At 34.7% G+C, this 17694-nt stretch overlaps 1 protein-coding gene across 4 annotated transcripts in view; it reads left to right on the top strand.

Moving 5' to 3' along the window:
- Nucleotides 1-17694, top strand: part of FIG4 (FIG4 phosphoinositide 5-phosphatase) — a 147499-nt gene that overhangs the window by 58397 nt on the left and 71408 nt on the right. For all 4 annotated transcript variants that reach the window (XM_074187331.1, XM_074187334.1, XM_074187333.1 and 1 more), the window contains 6 exons: nt 683-728; nt 3122-3270; nt 4266-4432; nt 13665-13803; nt 15582-15640; nt 16266-16413. In XM_074187331.1, coding sequence (XP_074043432.1) covers nt 683-728; nt 3122-3270; nt 4266-4432; nt 13665-13803; nt 15582-15640; nt 16266-16413 — 708 coding nt within the window. The remainder of the gene's footprint in view (nt 1-682; nt 729-3121; nt 3271-4265; nt 4433-13664; nt 13804-15581; nt 15641-16265; nt 16414-17694) is intronic.

The following is a 17694-nucleotide window of genomic DNA, read 5'->3' on the forward strand; positions in this document are numbered from 1 at the left end:
AAAACAATTATTGTGGTTTAATTTTGAGAAAAGAATGATAACAAGTAACTTAATTATGTCTTTTAGATTTGAAAGATTTTTATGAAGATGATTTTTAATAGTTATTCTTTATGTTTGTAAGATAAAAGAGGAAAATGGGCAAGAGAGATTTTAGTTGGATCTGACAATAGTTTCTTTGGTGGAAGAGAAAATGTTAGAATTGATTATCTAAGGAGGTTATAGAAGTTCCTTTCTTGGAAATGTTTAACATAGCAATGTCTGTTATCTATTTTGAATAGTTTGTATAATTTGTCTGCCTGAAAGGAGGACCATGTACTAGTTCAGTTCTTGATGTTTTTTATAGTTGTCATGGAGTCAGGTGACTCAGTGGATAAGGTGCTTCACTTGGAATTGGAAAGAACAGAAACTTATTAGCTGTGTGACCCTGCGCAAGCCACTTATTCTCTCTTTGTTTTAATCCAATGGAGAAGGAAATGGCAGACCTCTAGTAATTTTGCCAAAAAATCCTCATGGATAGTATTGGTGTGTGGTGGTCCATGGGGGCACGAAGAGTGGGACAAGACTGAATGACTGAAATAACATGGCTCTCTTACTTTGATGTTATGGTAATTTAAAGTTAGAATAAAAATTATAATGCAATTAACTTCTGAAATTGAAAAAAAACATCTCTTTTTTTAAACAGGTGGAATGAACTAGGAGGCTGTGTGGTTCCTACTGGTCGCTTGCAGGTATAGAAAATAGTAGTATAGGTGAATCTACTGAATTTAACATAGAAATCTGAAAACAAATGTAGAGAGGTATAATTCTTGCTTAGGACATAATTTAAGATGTAGCCAATTTTTTAAAGTCCTAGTTTGCTAAAATTTTCTTTTTATGTATTCCCAATACCAAACATTGAACATTTAATGATTTTTGTTTTCATTGCTTATGGGATCTTTGCCTTAGAAATAGCAGCCTGAATAACTAAAATAAATTGGAATTTAATTTAACAAACTTTTATTAAGAATTAGTACTGTGTTGGGATTGGACGAGATACCAAAATTAAGTGTAAGCGAATATGCTAGAATTGATTACCTAAGGTAGGTTATAGAAGTTCCTTTCTTGGACATGTTAACATAGCAATGGCAGCCATCTATTTTGGATAGTTTGTACATTCATCCATATAGATATCTGGTGGTAATACATACTTTTCACCTTCATGGAACTTATAGACTATTAGGGGAATATGATAGCTCCTTAAATTACTATAGCAAAGCGGTCATATGACATCTAAGGTTCTTATAACACTCTCTGAGATTAATGGAGTACAATCAGAGACAGATACCCTAGCAGAGACAGGACCTTAGATTGTCTCAGCAAAGCCTTATCATAGCCTTGATTGATACCTAAGCACTGGGAAGATACTAAAAATAACCACAAAATATCAGGTGGGAAGGGAAACATGTATGCTTGCACAGATATACAAATACAGTCTGTTGTTACCCTTTCCAAGAGTTAGCATCTTAGGGGGAGACACAATAGTTCATCCCTGTCAGTTGTCTTCTTGGAAACTTCTACTATTCAACCATAAACTTCTTGAACTCTGGAGGCTAGAATGGATCTGAATTCTCTTCCGAGGGCAACTGTAGGAGTTAAAAAGCTCTACACCCCATAAAAATAGTCTATAACCATATTCTTCCTTAGATTTTCTACTTTATTGTAGCCTTCTTGTTCATAATGGTGGTTTAATATAGGCCAATTCTGAGCAGTACAGTGAGGTCCTGTCATAAAGCAGAGCACATGAATCCCAGTTCTTACCTTCTTATTTGGGATACTGTTAATTAGAGTGCTCCAGCATTTGAGTTGTGATTGCAGGGGACAATGAGACAATTGTTCCATGTTTCTGTCATCTTATAAAAGTCAAGTGTATATTTAGTTTATATGAGCTCTCCCAGTGTCTAACACACTGCCAAGTATATAAAAGATACTTAATAAATATTTCTTTGACAGAAGGTTGAAGTTTGATGAAAAGAATATATGAAAAGTATAACATGAGTAAAGGAAGTACATAAGTGATCCTAAGATATAGGTAATGATTTAATTTCACAAAAATGAACAAGAAAAAATGATTTATAGTCAACAGTTTAATGATATAGATGTAGCACATGACTAACATGGAAATACATTAAAAATGATTGTGTATTTATAACCTATATCAGATTGCTTTCTATCTTGGGAGGGGGGAAGAAATGAAAGGAGGGAAAAATTTTTGTAAAAATGGATGTTGAAAAACATCTCTACATGTAACTGGAAAAATACTATTAAGATTAAAAAATAAAGTTGTAAAAATTTGGTCTCTTACAAATCAAGAAATGTATTTTGATATTTTAATCTTTCATTTTATTTAAAATTATATGTTTAGCAATAAATATTTGACATGTGTCTAAGAATAGTGTGATTTGATGATCAAGTAAGCAAATGTAATTTTAGGTTGCATTGAAGGAGGTATAACTCCAGTTAATAAAGAGGTGATTGCAACAGAATACTTTTGGATTATTGTGCTCAATTCTGGATCCAACATTTTAGGAAGAACTAGGATAAGTTGGAGAATGACCAGAGAAGAGCAAGCAGAATGGTGAAGGGTCTTGAGTTCATTCTAAAATTGGTTCAGTTGAAGGAACAGATGATTTTAACATAAAAACTGTGCAGGGAAGATGCATAATAGCTCTTCAAAGACATAAAAATCTATCATTTTGAAGAAAAAATTGGATTTTTTTTCAATTTGATATTAGAAGGGAATAGCTAGGAGAAATGGGTAGAAGGTATAAAGAGGCAAGTAAATGTAGGCTTGGTCAAATGGAAAACTTCCTAGCAAAGAGGAATGGGAATCCTTGGGAAGCATTGGATTTTTCTTCTTTGGAATTCTTCAAAGCAAAAGCTGTATAACCACTAATTAGACTCTAAGTATCTTTGAGAGATTCCAATTGGAACATATGATCACTAAGGTCTCTTCAAGTTCTGAAAATGTATTCGAATCCCTTCTATTACTGTTAAAGAAAAAACTAGATTATTATGAAAAGTACATTTAAAAATTACAGCTACCATATATTTACAAAAGAATCTTGTGTTGTTCATTTCTTAGACTGGAGTCCTTCGAACCAATTGTGTGGATTGCTTAGATCGCACTAATACAGCCCAATTTATGGTAGGAAAGTGTGCTTTAGCTTATCAGCTCTATTCCTTGGGGTTGATTGACAAACCCAATCTACAGTTTGATACAGATGCAGTTAGGTAAGATTTATTTTATATATCATTAACATAATGATACAAAGCAATTGTTCATGATATTTTAAGGTGTTCACTATATTACTGTTACATGAAATAGTTAAAGGCATTCTATTGAATCTTGTGGTCACATTATTCAGTTTTTCAAGTTTTTGTGTTTTCTATGTAGGATTAACCAAATTAATTCTTTCAACACTAGCATTAAATAAAAATATTATCATACCATTTTTTAATATTTGATGTCTAAGTAAATTGAGCTTACTTGAGGGACTGAACTTTGTTCACAGTTCATTAAAATGTTGCACTTTGAGAGCAGGGACTGTCATTAGCATATTACTTTGCATATAATATAGTAAATACTTTATTCATTCAAATACAAATTGAATTCTATAGACAACTTAAAAGCCATGAAGCATTTTAGAAAAAAATTATTAGTAAGAATTTAATTACAAAGCAGATCTCAAATAAGGGATTACTTTTAGATTGTAAGAATATCTGTCTATGGTCTAATAAAAAAGTTTAAGCAAGGTCTAAGCAGTCAACCTTCACAGATATTATTATTATTACTAGAAATTTCAACAGATTCTTAAATATACAAAATTACACTGTGAACTTTTTTGTAGAGAATGATTTTGCTATAACTCTGTATGACCAAAACTCATTCTTTTTTTAGAAGGCATATCAGAAATTAAATAGATGTTAGATTCAAGGTCCACAAGGTAGACATAAACAATCTATATTATTATTTTATTGTATATCTGTTACATTACTTTAAAGGACTATTACTATTTTTGGCCACTGACATACTAATATAAACTGAAACTATAATAAGGCAACAAATTCTGTCTTCAAGATGAGTAAGAGTGAAATTTGACTTGAAAGAAAACAGAAAAAAACGTAAGACATCCAGAAATGAAAGACTGTCCTGAGGCTGTGTTCCAAATACATGATTTTGTGGGAGTTCAAATAGAATTCTTTAATGTTCATTGTATTTTGCATAGGTTATTTGAGGAACTATATGAAGATCATGGTGATACACTATCTCTTCAATATGGTGGTTCTCAGCTTGTTCATCGAGTCAAAACATATAGGAAAATAGCTCCATGGACCCAGCATTCCAAAGACATCATGCAAACTCTGTCTAGATATTATAGTAATGCTTTTTCAGGTAAATAGGGTGATATAAATAATTTCAGAACTCAGATACAGAGACCTGTCTGGGGTTTTATTGTTTCTTGTGGTAACATTTCATATATACATTCTCTCTCTCCCCTCTCCCCTCTCCCCTCTTAAATCTTCTGATGTAGCTGGACAAAATCTGGCCTAAATTGTCTTTTTTTCCTTTTGGGAACTTTGAAAGTTTTTTTTTTAACCTGTTTCTGTGTTAAACATAGTTGTATCTAAGGAAAGACAGATGTATGTATCACCTTCCTTAGAGAAGTCACTTTCCCCTCTCATCTTGCCCATCTATAAAATGAGAGGGTTTGATAGATGACCTTTAAAGTTCACTTCAGTTTTTAATAGATTTTCTTAAAGCTGACTATTTTGTGATCATATGTGGCTGTTTATATTTTCTATACATTATAGAAAATTGCTATGCATACTTAGCTCCCCTCTTTACCTGCCATTCTGATTATGATACATGGGTGTTTTGTTTTTCTGAGAGAAAGAGAACAATTGAAAATAGTACTGACAGTTCTGATAATTCCCTGAGTTTGTAAAATCAATATTTTCTTATGAATTATATAAAGCAAGTTACAATAATAGTCACTGATAATTCAAGAGTAATGATTATTATTTTTTAAAAAGATTTAACATCCTTCCTTCTTCATATCACTGGAAACTCTATCCAGAGCTTTCTGAAGTCAAGTCAAGTTAGTGACTGTGCCAAGTGCTGAGAATACAAAGAAAAGTTTAAAAAAATCCTTTGCACAGTGCCTATTCTCACGCAAATGGAAACATGGAAAAAAACCTGGAAATATCTAAAACAAATATAACTCATGAAAATAATCATGTACAAAAAGATACAGGATAAATTGAAGATAATCACAAAGGGAAACACTAGCATTAAAATGAATCGGGGAAAAAGATTTAGTTGGGACTTAGAGGAAACTAGGGAAGCAAGGAGATGGAAATGAATATGAGGAAGGAGAGAGAATTCCAGGCATAGAATACAGTCAATGAAGATCCCTGCCATCTGGAAATAGGGTGTTGTGTGAGAGGAACAGCATAGGATGATAGAACATGTGTGTGTGGGGGGACATAAAGAGTATAAGAAGACTGGAAAGGTGGGAAAGGGTCAGGTTATAAAGGGCTATAAAAGCAAAAATAAGCCTAGAATATGAATATAATTCTGTTTTCTTAGTTATAATACTGTGGGAAGGAATTACTCTTGTTTTTTTCAGATGTAATAAAATTATTTTTAATCACCTTCCCTTTATCATCTTATAATTTGTAGATCAGTGATTTAAATCATTCTTTTAGATCACATTTTTTATGATGATGAAGGATTTGCTTTTCCTCTCAATCCTGTGTGTGTTTTTCTACTAGTACAGTTTTAGTTCTTTCTGTACATTTTCAGCATTGAATACAACATTGAACTTTCTAGCATTGTTTGAATTCATTTTACTAACTCCTAAGAAATTGGAAAGGTGACTATTTGACAAAATGATGTGTTAATAAAAGCTTGGTCACCTTAAATAATGCTTTGTGTTTTTAAATACTCTTCTTGAAAACCCAGTGTTTTACAAGGAAACATTTATAAATTGAAACAGAAAAATATTTAACCTAGAATATATGCTTGCTCAAACCCTGAAGATAAGAAAATATTATGTTTAGTTGACATAGTTTTAATAGATAATTTGTTTACTTTTATATTTATCTGGTTAGGGATACATACTTAAAAAGGGAAACAAATCCTCTTTCTCACTGGGAATAAGGTTTATGTTTTCAGGATTTTTGGGAAATTTAATTTTTAGGAAAAATGCAGCTGTTCAAAATGTCTTGTTTTTTTTATATAAGTCCTAATGCTAAGCTACAGATTTGGTCTTTATGATATAATATGTATGCATCTGTGTGTGCGTGCGTATGTGTGCATATGTGTGTGTGTGTGTGTGTGTGTGTGTGTGTGTTTAATCTGGAGTTTGAAGTAATCTATTTATTGCCAAACAGGCCTGTATATATTCAACTCTCTTTTGATGAGAAGGGAAAGTAAACTAATTATGGAGCTTTCTGAGATCCTGGGGTCTTACCATTTCCCCAGGGCCAAATGTCATGATTTCCTAGTTTTTTATAGGAACCCAGTTGGAAGCTGAGCCTGAGCACACTAGGTTAAAGCCTAATTCAATAAAAAAATACTGCCTAATTTTCTGAAGTGTTCAAACCAGTGCTTAAACAATGTGTTGCTGCACACGTACATGTGATATCTTTGAAAAAAATCTGTTTGGTATCTTTCTACCTGCTGTTTGAGGTTTCAAGATCCCAAGTTGACAGTGAAAAAGGTAGGTGTTAAGTTTTATAAGCAGGATTCTCTCTCACTTATCTTTTAGGGTAATTATCTTCCTTTTCTTCATGGGATCTAATAAAGATGTTAGGCTTTTATTTTTATTTAACTTTTTTTAATTCCTGCCAACTGTCCTTGTTCTCCCTCCCTTCCTTCCTTTCTTCCTTCCTTCCCTCCTTCCCTTTCCTTCCTTTCCTTTCTTTTCTTTATGTCTTTTGCAAGAAAATAGGAATTAAGTGACTTGTCCAGGGTCACACAGCTAATAAGTGTCTTTTCATACTTTCTTCTTCCTCTCTCTCTCTCACTCCCCAATTAAAAGAAGAAGAAAGGTACATTGTCTACAAATCCTGATGCTACCATTAATCCTGTGATCTTGAACAAGTCACTCACTCCCCTCTTTGGGCCTCTGCTTTCTTCTTTGTAAAATGAAGAGGGATTGTGGGAGAGCTGAGAGGGAAGAGAATCAGAGATGTGGGTCTTCTCACAGGAAGATTCCTTAGGTAGCTCTAGCTGCTCCTGGTCGTTGTGGTTGGGGATAGTTGGTTGGGGTGGAGGGGAAAGGAGCTATTATAAGTGTGCTCAGAAGCACCTCTTAAGATGTTTAATAACCATTCTTTTAAGTTTAATTTGCATTTACTAGCATTTTCTCCATCACTTTCTTAAGTCCAAACAATGAATGAAACAGTAAGTGAAATCCTGATTTGTAGAGTTCTCTAATTTCCAAGGTATAAATATTCACACCAAAATTTAACAGCTAATTTAGGGCTGACTCTAACATACCCTGGAGGGTAGTTAGGAACATTAGGAACTAGGCAGATTGCTGCTATATGTGGCAAAATTTGGGACTTTTGGAGCCAGTCTGGATGCAGAGAATGCTAGAACATGATAGCACAATTAGTGGTTATGATCATCTTTGTGTTTAAATGTGTGAGCAATGAAGGAGAGGTTTCAAGATTTGTTTTGGATCTTTTTCCTTCCTGTGATTAATGAAGGACCATTTATCTGGTCAATTTGTGGCTTGATTTGGTTTCTAGGATGTTCTTTCCCTTTTCCATTCTCCCCCTCATGCCTATCCCCCTTCTCCCCCCATGCCTATCCCTCCAACTCCAGGTACAGTGGCCATATCCCTATCCATTTTTTTAGGGATATCTAGAAAGAGACTTTGGACTGTGGTCAGTGCAACCCCTTAACACTTTCAACCAACCTGAAGGGAATTTGGGAGGGACTGCCTTTTAGTGGGAAAAAATGTTTTGAGAATGGAAGTTTAATTGATAGGGTATTATTGCCCTTTGAGGCAGTTTCATTCATTGTTTAGAATAATAGGGAGGCAGCTAGGTGGCACAGTGCATAGAGCACCAGCCCTGGAGTCAGGAAGACCTGAATTCAAATCTGACCTCAGACATTTAATAATTACCTAGCTATATGACCTTGGGCAAGTCACTTAACCCCATTGCCTATCAAAAACAAAAATAAAAACAGAATAATAGGCTTCAATGCTAGGTGTCACACCAGGGCATGTTTCTGATGTGGAGGGATTGGTGCTGACCCTAGGATGAAGACAGTACTATTCAGCACTTAATACATACCTTGTGATGCTATGTACTAGGGATACAAGGAAAGGCAAAAATAGTCCCTTCCCTTAAGCAACTTACAGTTGAAAGAGAAAAAAATAATGAATGTGTACAAACCAACTATATGCAGGGTAGATGGAAAGTAATTTCAGAGGGATTCACCTACAGGTGAAGGAGTAGAAGCTGGAAAGACCTGCAAAAGGTGAGATTTGAGCAGTCTTGAATGAACTGAGGGCCACCAAGATATGAAGATGTGGAGGCAGAGCATTTCTGGTGCCAAGATAGGGAGAAAGAAATAGAATGTTGTATATAAGTGTAACTGGATTAGAACTTGAGGAGAAGGGAAGTAGAATAATACTACAAAGGTAGCAAGGGATCAAGTTAGATAAAGAGCATTAAATGCTAATTTTTTTTGTTTTTTCCTGGAAGGGAAAAGGAGCCACTGGAGTTCAGGAGCTCAATGAGCAGGGGGAAGTGACAGGGGTTAGATCTACACTTTATTTTTTTATGTTATGTTATGTCATTTCGTGTTATGTCATGTCATGTCATGTTATGTTATGGCAGTGGTGTTAGGAGTGACTTGCCCAAGATTACACAGCTGGGCAATTATTAAGTGTCTGAAGCCAGATCCAAACAGTTTTCCTGACTCCAGGGCTAGTGCTTTATCCACTGTGCCACCTGGCTTCTCTATACCTATACGTTATAAGAGTCATTTGGCAGCTGAATAATGGGTTGAATTCAAATGGAGAGAGACTTGAGCTAGGGAGATGGGTTAGAAACTATTGCAAGTAGTTTAAATGAGAAGTGATAAAGTGCCATATTAGGGTGGTGTCTGTTTGATTGGAGAGAAGGGGATGTCTGTGAGAGATAGTGTGAAAGAAGAAGCAGTATTATTCAACAACAGATTGGATAGATGAAATGGGTATAAGAAAAGAGTTGATGATGATGATGATGCATAATTAGGAGAATGGTGAAGCTCTAAATAGTTATAGGAACTTTGTAAAAGAGAAGAGTCTAGGGAGAAAGATAATGAGTTCTGAGGCTTTTGAGTTTGTGATGCTTGTGGGACCTCCAGTTTGAGATGTCTAAAGGGAATTGGTGATTTGAGATTGTAGCTCAGGAAGTTAGGGCTGGGTATGTAGATATGGAAATTGCCTGCATTGAGATGATAACAGCCATGTTGATGAGATCTCAAAGCAAGATTGTACATAGAAGGAGAAGAGAAGAGAGGGACTAGTATGGAACCTCACAGTTGTCCTAGAATGAAGAACAAAGCAAAGGAGACTGGAGAGGAGTAGTGAAATAAGTAGGAAGAGAACCAGCAGGGAACTTTGTCAGAAAAACCTAGTAAAGAGAAACCATTTAGAAAGTGGAGATGATTGACAATATCAAAGGCTGCTGAGAGTTTAAGAAGGCTAGGTATTGAATAAAGTCATTAGATTAGGCAGTTAAGAGATCACAGATACCTTTGGAGTTGAAAGATTAATTTTTTTTGTAATTTTAAGGTGGACAGTTTGTTTGATATAAAGGAGCCCCTTTGTAAAATATATATTTAAAAAATAGTCATTGCAATTTTTTGGAATTTAAATGTAGTTAATTTTTTAAATTTGTAGAATAAAAGCAATATCCTTTATTCATATTCTCTGGATGTATACCCTAATAAAATGTGCATATCTGTGTACCTTCCCTATTTCTAATATGTCAGAAAATTGAGAGATAGCTATCTCCTGCTCCTTAGGAAGAACAGAATATAGTATAAATACCTCCTTGGTAAAACATGAGATTGTAATCATTTTAAGAATTGTGAGACAGAAGCGGAAAAAAAAATCTGACAAGTTTAAGTTTGCAAGACAAGTAAGTGACAGATTTAGGAGAGAGATCATTTAGCTTTTTTTCCCCCTCAGTCCAGCTTCTTTGAGGCAAGGTGAAAATTCATTTGTTATAGCAGTTTTTATTTTGTCTGATAATACCAATAACTATAAAGGTGAAGATGAAAAGACTTGAACCTGTGGTTTTAATAATATAGGTAAGTCCCAGGTAAGGAAATTCCCCCTCTTTTACATTTTAAAATTTATTTTATATTATTATAATAATATTGTTGTGAGAGTAATCATAAACCCCCCTCCCCCCAAAAAAAGGATGAGAAACCTCAAGAATAGTGAGAGCGAAAAAAAATCTCTGTTCAGATTCCAGCGGCTCTATCTCTGGGCTAAGTTGCCTTCTCCATCACAGTCACCAGAGAAGTTGCTTCAATATTTTTCCCACAGTTGCTATTACTAGCTGTATTTCCCTCCATTCTATTCCTCCCCACTCTCATCTATTCCATTGTCTCTCTCCTTTCATCCTGTCCCTGTCCAGAAGTGTGTTGTAGCCAAGTACCTTCTCCCACGATCTTCCCTTTCTTCTATCACCTATTCCCTCTTCCTTCCCCCCCATTCTGCCTTATCCCATCCCTTTCTTCTCATTTTTCTTTAGGGTGAAATAGATTTCTATACTCTATTAAGTGTGTATGTTATTTCCTCTGAGCCATTTCTGATGAGAATGAAGGCTCACTCATCCCCTCACCTTCCCCTGTTTCACTCCATTGAAAAAATTTCTTCCTGACTCTTATGTGAAATATCTTAGCCCCTTCTTCCTCTCCTTTCTCTTCCTCCCTACTTTCCTTTAACACCCATTGACTCCATCTTTTTACTATATTATACCATTATATTCAGCTCTCTATATGCTCCTTCCAATTGTTCTCATGAATGAGAAAGTTCATATGAGTTATTAGTATCTTCTTCCCATGCAGGAATACAAACAGTTCAACATCATTAAGTTCCTCATAGTTAGTCCTTCTCATCCACCCCCTCTATGGTTTCTCCTGAAAGAGGATGTTCAATTTTGCTGGGTAGTTGATTCTAGGTTGTAAACCAAGATCTTTTGCCTTCTGAAATATATTCCAGGCCCTATGAGCCCTTAAGGTAGATGCTGCTAGATCCTGTGTAATTCTGACTATAGAGCCTTGGTAGTTGAATTGCTTGTTTCTGGCAACTTTTAGTATTTTCTCTTTGACTTGGGAATTTTGGAGTTTGGCTATAATATTCCTGGAAGTTTTTGTTTTGGGATCTCTTTCAGGAGGTGATCAGTGAATTCCCTCAATTTCTATTTTACCCTCTGCTTCTAGGATCTCAGGGCAATTTTGCTGTATTATTTCTTGAAAAATGAAGTTTAGGCTCTTTTACTGGTCTTGACTTTCAGGTAGCCCAATAATTTTTAAATGATCTCTTCTGGATCTGTTTTCAAGGTCAGTTGTTTTTCCAGTGAGTTATTTCACATTTTCTTCTAATTTTTGTTTTTTTGGTATAGTTTTATTTCTTCCTGAGTTCTTGCAAGGTCATCAGCTTCCTTTACTTCTGTTCTGCATTTGATGGAGTTATTTTCTTCAGAGCTTTTTTATCTCATTTTACAGCTAGCCAATTCTGCTTTTTAAGGTATTCTTCTCCTCATTTGCCTTTTGTGTTACTTTTTCCATTTGACCTAAACTGGTTTTTAGCATGTTATTTTCTTCAGTATCTTTTTTGTATTTCTTTCATCAAGTTACTGACTTGGTTTTAATGATTTATCTGCATAGCTCTCATTTCTCCTCCCAATTTTTCCTCTACCTCCCCTAATTGCTTTTCAGAGTCTTTTTTGAGCTCATCCATAGCCTGAGCCCATTTCTATTTCTCTTGGTGGTTTTGGATACAGAAGGTTCAATTTGATTCTCCAGGGGACCAAAATAATTTTCTATGGTCAGATTCTTCTTTTTCTTTTGTTTGCTCATTTCCTCAGCTTATGACTGATTTATTGCACTTACAAGGCTTTGGGGTTTTGGGGGGGGTAACTCACAGGGATCTTAATTCCTCCAAGGTCTTATGAGAGGCTCTGACTGCTCTCTTGCCTGTATTTAGGACCTCCCCTCTGCCCTGAAGCTGTGAGGAGGATCCCTGCTCGGCTATGGTGGTGTGGGAGCCTAAACTGCAACTTGGATCTGAGTGTGGGCATACATCAGAGTACTGCCACAGGGAGAGCAGTCTCTCCTGGCGCCTTTACCATCTATGGGCTAAGAGCTCCAGACATGCTGGGTGACTCTGCTGTCTCCTGCTGCAGGTTCTCACTGCAGGGCTGCTCTGAGGTCAGCACTCTGCTCCATATTCACTCTAGTGCGACAGGGTTCTCTCACCACCCCTTCCAACTGTTCCCAATGATCCTGGGCCAAGATGTCTGTGAACCGCTCCCTCTGCCACAGACCCAGGCACCTGGCCTAGCTGTGCTAGGCTGCAGCTGCTGCTAAGCTGCAGTTTTTTCCAACCCCTGGTCCTCATGGAACAGATCTGTCCTGGGGATCTTCTAAGTTGTCTTGGACTGGAAAATTGTATCACTCAGTCTTTCTGTGGGTTCTGCCCCTCTAGAGTTTGACTAGAGTCATAATTTGATGGTTTTTGGAGTTTTTTGTGGAACGAGTTTCTGGGAATTCCTGCCTTCACACCACCATCTTGGCTGTCAGGAAATTCCCTTTTGCAAGGCAGGTTAGTACCTTCTCTCTAAAGTTACGTTTTTTTAGAGAGCTGCTTGAAGTATTGAGATGTTAAGTCTCTTGTTTCCTGTTCGGGAGGATTTGACTACTGGTCTTTCTGGCTTTGGGCTAAATTCTCTATCTATTAAAACATCCATTACACTGACTCATTTAAAAAAAAATCAGACCTATGGTTTTATTTGTTTGGGAAACTTTTAATGAAGAATAATTTGGGTCATCACTTACCTTCTCTGCAACTTACAGACTTTGAAATTTGATGAGGGCATTGAAGAGTTAAGTGAGGACTTGAACCCAGGTATTTCTGACTCCAGGGCTTGCTGTCAACACACACTGATACAATGCTTTACGATTTTCAAAGTACTTTCTTCACTTAATCTCTAGAGTTAGAGATTTTGGGGGAAATGCTCTATATAATTCCATGAAATTCATGTTTTCTTCTAATGGGTACTTAGCCCTTCGACTTGATTCAACAGTCTAAAATATGTACTCTCATTTATTTGGAATTAAAATTTCATTTTTTTCTTTATAATCTTCTGAGAAATGTGTAGAGAGCAGTAGGAGAGAATTTGAATTTTTGAGTAAGATTTCTGTTCTCATTAAATGCTTAGCTGTTTTTTGTGAAGGTGTTTTTTTCAAAATCAACTTTTGAAGCTTAATTATTCTTTTAAGATATAAATTACATGGGCACATATTTTTTAGTCTGTAAAAATATCTCCATGTTGTTTCAGTCAGTGATGAATTTCTTAAAATACATATTTTTGCTTTTTAGATGCTGATAGACAAGATTCCATTAATTTGTTTCTAGGAGTATTCCATCCCACTGAAGGCAAACCTCATCTCTGGGAGCTCCCAACAGATTTTTACTTACATCATAAGAATACCATGAGACTTTCACAAACAAGAAGAAGGTATTTTTTTCCTTTTAGTTAACTGCAAAAACTCAAATTGTGCATTGGATTTTGAACGTTACTTGATACCTTTTTCTTTGGGAAAAAATACTTAATCCTATCACACTTATTTGTGATGGAAACTAGAATTAACAATAATATGAAATTGAAACTTAAGGTGATTTGGGTCAAGCATGAATAGTTGCTATGAAAAATTCATAGGATTTTAGATTTAGGGCTGGAAGGAACCTGAAAATTCATCTACAACAATACCTTCATTTTGCAGATGAAGAAAGTGATGGCCAGAGATGTGAAATGATTTGCAGAAAGTCATATGATTATAAATGGCAGAACCTGGAATTGAACCCATATGGGAGATAGGAATAAGCCTAAATCCTTTGATTGTCATTCCTTCCTCTGTACCATACCATCTTTTAATTAGGTGAACAATGTTTCATTCTATGGAAACCCAAATGTGATTTGGGAAAGTTCAACTGAGTATAAATTTTAGTTTTTCTAAGGGAAGTTCTCCATAATGGATATTTTGTTATGAAGGACCTGAAATCCTCAAGGTTCAGCCTAGGAAAGACATTATTCTGAAAAAAACCTGAGCTAAAGCCACTACTTTTGGTTTACTATATTTCTTAATTTTTACAATGAAGCACACAGAGACACTAATTAAACTTTTTTGGAATTGTTGAGTACAAATATTTTACAAAATTACTCTTCTTATTGGGAGGCTGGGGCTTTACCTTGAGTGTGCAAATTTAGAAATCCAATAATTGTTTCTGTAATAGACAACCTATTTTTAATAGCAGGGAAACAATAATGGCAAATAAGTAAATAATTATCTCTGTTTAATTTGATAACATGTTTTAGAGGTTATATTTTTAATATAGGAGTTTATGATGTTATGGGCAGTTAAAAAATAATGAAATCACCATGAAGTTTCAGCTCATGAGATAGCAAGTTAAGTTTTCATTCTTCATTGATTTCAAAAGTTTCCCTATTCCTCTGAACATAATAAAACCCAACATAAGCTCAAATTAAATTGTCTTTTCAAATTTAGAGTAATCACTTTGTTGGAATAAAATAAGGAAAAAGTGTGTTTAAATAAAATAAAAATTATTTAAATTTATCAGAATAGGATTTCATGATCCACTTGATAATGCTTAAGATACGGTGATGACATTCTGCTTTGAACTTGACTAACAATTTAGATAGTTGACTAACAACTATGCTTTAATCCTCTAAGATTACTATTTCATTTGTAGGTTCCTATAGCTGATTTTTTTCATGGATAGGTGTGTACTTAAACATTAAAGGGATAAAAGAAATAAGGAGAGCATGTAATTAAATTAATATGACCTTAAACTGGGAAAAATATCTTTTATCTGTGGTGCACTTTGGAAAGTGCTCTCATATCCCATTAATAAATTACAGTAGTACTATGCAGAAAATGTGGTACAATGGGAGAAAATAGATTGCCTCAAATTACATAATGAATTCATGATAGAACTAAAACTAAGGGTAAGTATCCCAGCACCCAAACTCAAACTTACAAAGGCACCATAAATATCATAGCTTTCTAATTCACAGCTGCATAAGACACTGTGCAGGAACAAGTTTCAGGCAACTTTATTTGGACCTTTTTTACCTAAATACAAAATAATATCTCAAAAGGAACCTACAAATTAGATAGCAAAGTAAATGGACTTGATGATTTCAGGAAATCCCTACTAATTGTGCAAAGCTGGTGTTTACAATTGGGCCATAAATTTTTTTTTTCACTTTCATAGCTATACAGACTGGTTGACTCCAGGGGTAATAAATCATTTGCCATTGCCTTATGATGAAGGTAGGTGCTCTATTTTTTTTCCTTTAAAAGGTATTAGAAATATGTAGTACATTGGAAGTATATTATATTTTTAATGTGTTTTTTTGGGGTCAATACCTGTGATTTAATTAATTTAGGGCCCTCACTGGGGAAATTTGTTCTACTGATGCAGAAAAGTAACTCATCTGGAACTAATAGTCTTTAGAGAGTTTTCTGGAGCACTGAGGAGTTAAGTGATTTAGACAAGCCAGTATGTGTCAGAGACAGGATTTAAATTCAGGTCTTCCTAACTGTAAAATCCATGCTCTATCTACTATAACATGTTGCCTTTATTCTTCTTCTTTTTTTTTTTTTTTTTAGTTTTTTGCAAACCAATAGGGTTAAGTGACTTGTCCAAAGTTATACAGATAAGTGAGTATTAAGTATCTGAGGCTGAATTTGAACTCAGGTCCTCCTTGCCTTTCTTGTGAGACATTTGAAGAACCATTTTTTATGCAGGATCAGAAGTAGCAGAATTGGAATTAAAGCTAAAGTCCTTTGACCCCAAATCCAATTTTTTCTCCTTACAATATTGCAAGGAAATGATGTAATTTTATTTCTAAAGGCTTGTTACTTATAAAAGAATAACAGAAAATATCTCTTTTAGTAACCTGTGTGGAAAACAGAAAGAAGTTGATAGTGAAGAAATTTCATAAGTATGAAGAAGAAATTGATATCCATAGTGAGTTCTTTCGACCGTATGAATTAAGTAGTTTTGATGACACCTTTTGCTTGGCCATGACAAGTTCAGCAAGGTAACTGAAATATTTTGAGTTTTATGACTTTATACTTTGCAGGTTCTTGCTAAGCTATGCATAAGTCACAAAATTATAGAATATTAAAGTTATAAGGCACCTGAGAGTCATCTAATTCAACCATATATTCCTACTGAAATGTCTTCTAAAATATCAATCACAGTTGATAGCCAGTCTCTGTTTGAATATTTTCCGTGATTAACAGAGCTCACTAATTCACAAGGCAATTTCTCCCATTATTGGGGAGCTTAGATTGTTAGAATGTTTTGCTTTATAAGAAAGTGAAATAAGATGATGACCATTCATAGTTTTACCCTGTCCATAATACAAATTAACCTTGTAACCTCTTCCTATATTTGAAAGTAATTATCATGTCTCTACTCTGCCTTTTCTATAAGATTGTCTTTCCCACCCAATCCTTTTTTCATGATACTGTCTCTTCTTCATAATAACATAATAAGTACTTAGTAAATATTGAATTACATTTACCTTTCACCTTCCTGTTTGTTATCCTTTAGACATCTCATTTAATGATGCCTCCTTTAAAAGTGACATCTATAATAGGACATAATACCATGTATGAACAAGAATCATAAAGTATAAGAAAGAAAAGAGAGGTTGTGATCTGTTCTGATGGAATGCCCCACAATAATAAAATCACAGATTCACCGAACTACTGTAGATGAGACATATCAGTACAGAATATGTTGTTACTCATATTAAGCCTTTAGCCTTTCTTCTTCCCAACCCCAAATTGCTTCATGTATGTTTTGTATTTACTTATGTGTGTGTGTGTGTGTATACATACATACATATATATATGTATATATATGTATATATATATACATATATATGTATTGTTTATTCCCAATACAGTGTAAGCTCTTTGAGTACAAGGATTGATTTATTTTGGCTTTGTATATCTAACATACTGCCTGGTACAGTGGGTTCTTTTATTCATATATATATATATATATGTATATATATATATATTTGTTGATTTGAAGTGAATTTGAGCTTCTCTTCCTGTACAAGTCAGTGTTAGCATTATGTTTTAGCCTACAAATGCCCATGGACCTCTCTACCTCTATTTAGGAGACTTTAAATTGTAATTCTTGGAAACTATGGTTTTCCATGCCTCATATCCTTACAATATTATTGGAAATATATTGATGATTTTGTTTTAGGCTGAAGCTCAGACTTATTAAAAGCATTACATAATTTCACAGAATCAATTCAACCCAGTCTTCTTCTGTTCAGTTCATCTTTATCTCTGTTCCA

This window comes from Macrotis lagotis, chromosome 5 (genome assembly GCF_037893015.1).
Source record: "Macrotis lagotis isolate mMagLag1 chromosome 5, bilby.v1.9.chrom.fasta, whole genome shotgun sequence".
Classification (NCBI taxonomy): domain Eukaryota; kingdom Metazoa; phylum Chordata; class Mammalia; order Peramelemorphia; family Peramelidae; genus Macrotis; species Macrotis lagotis.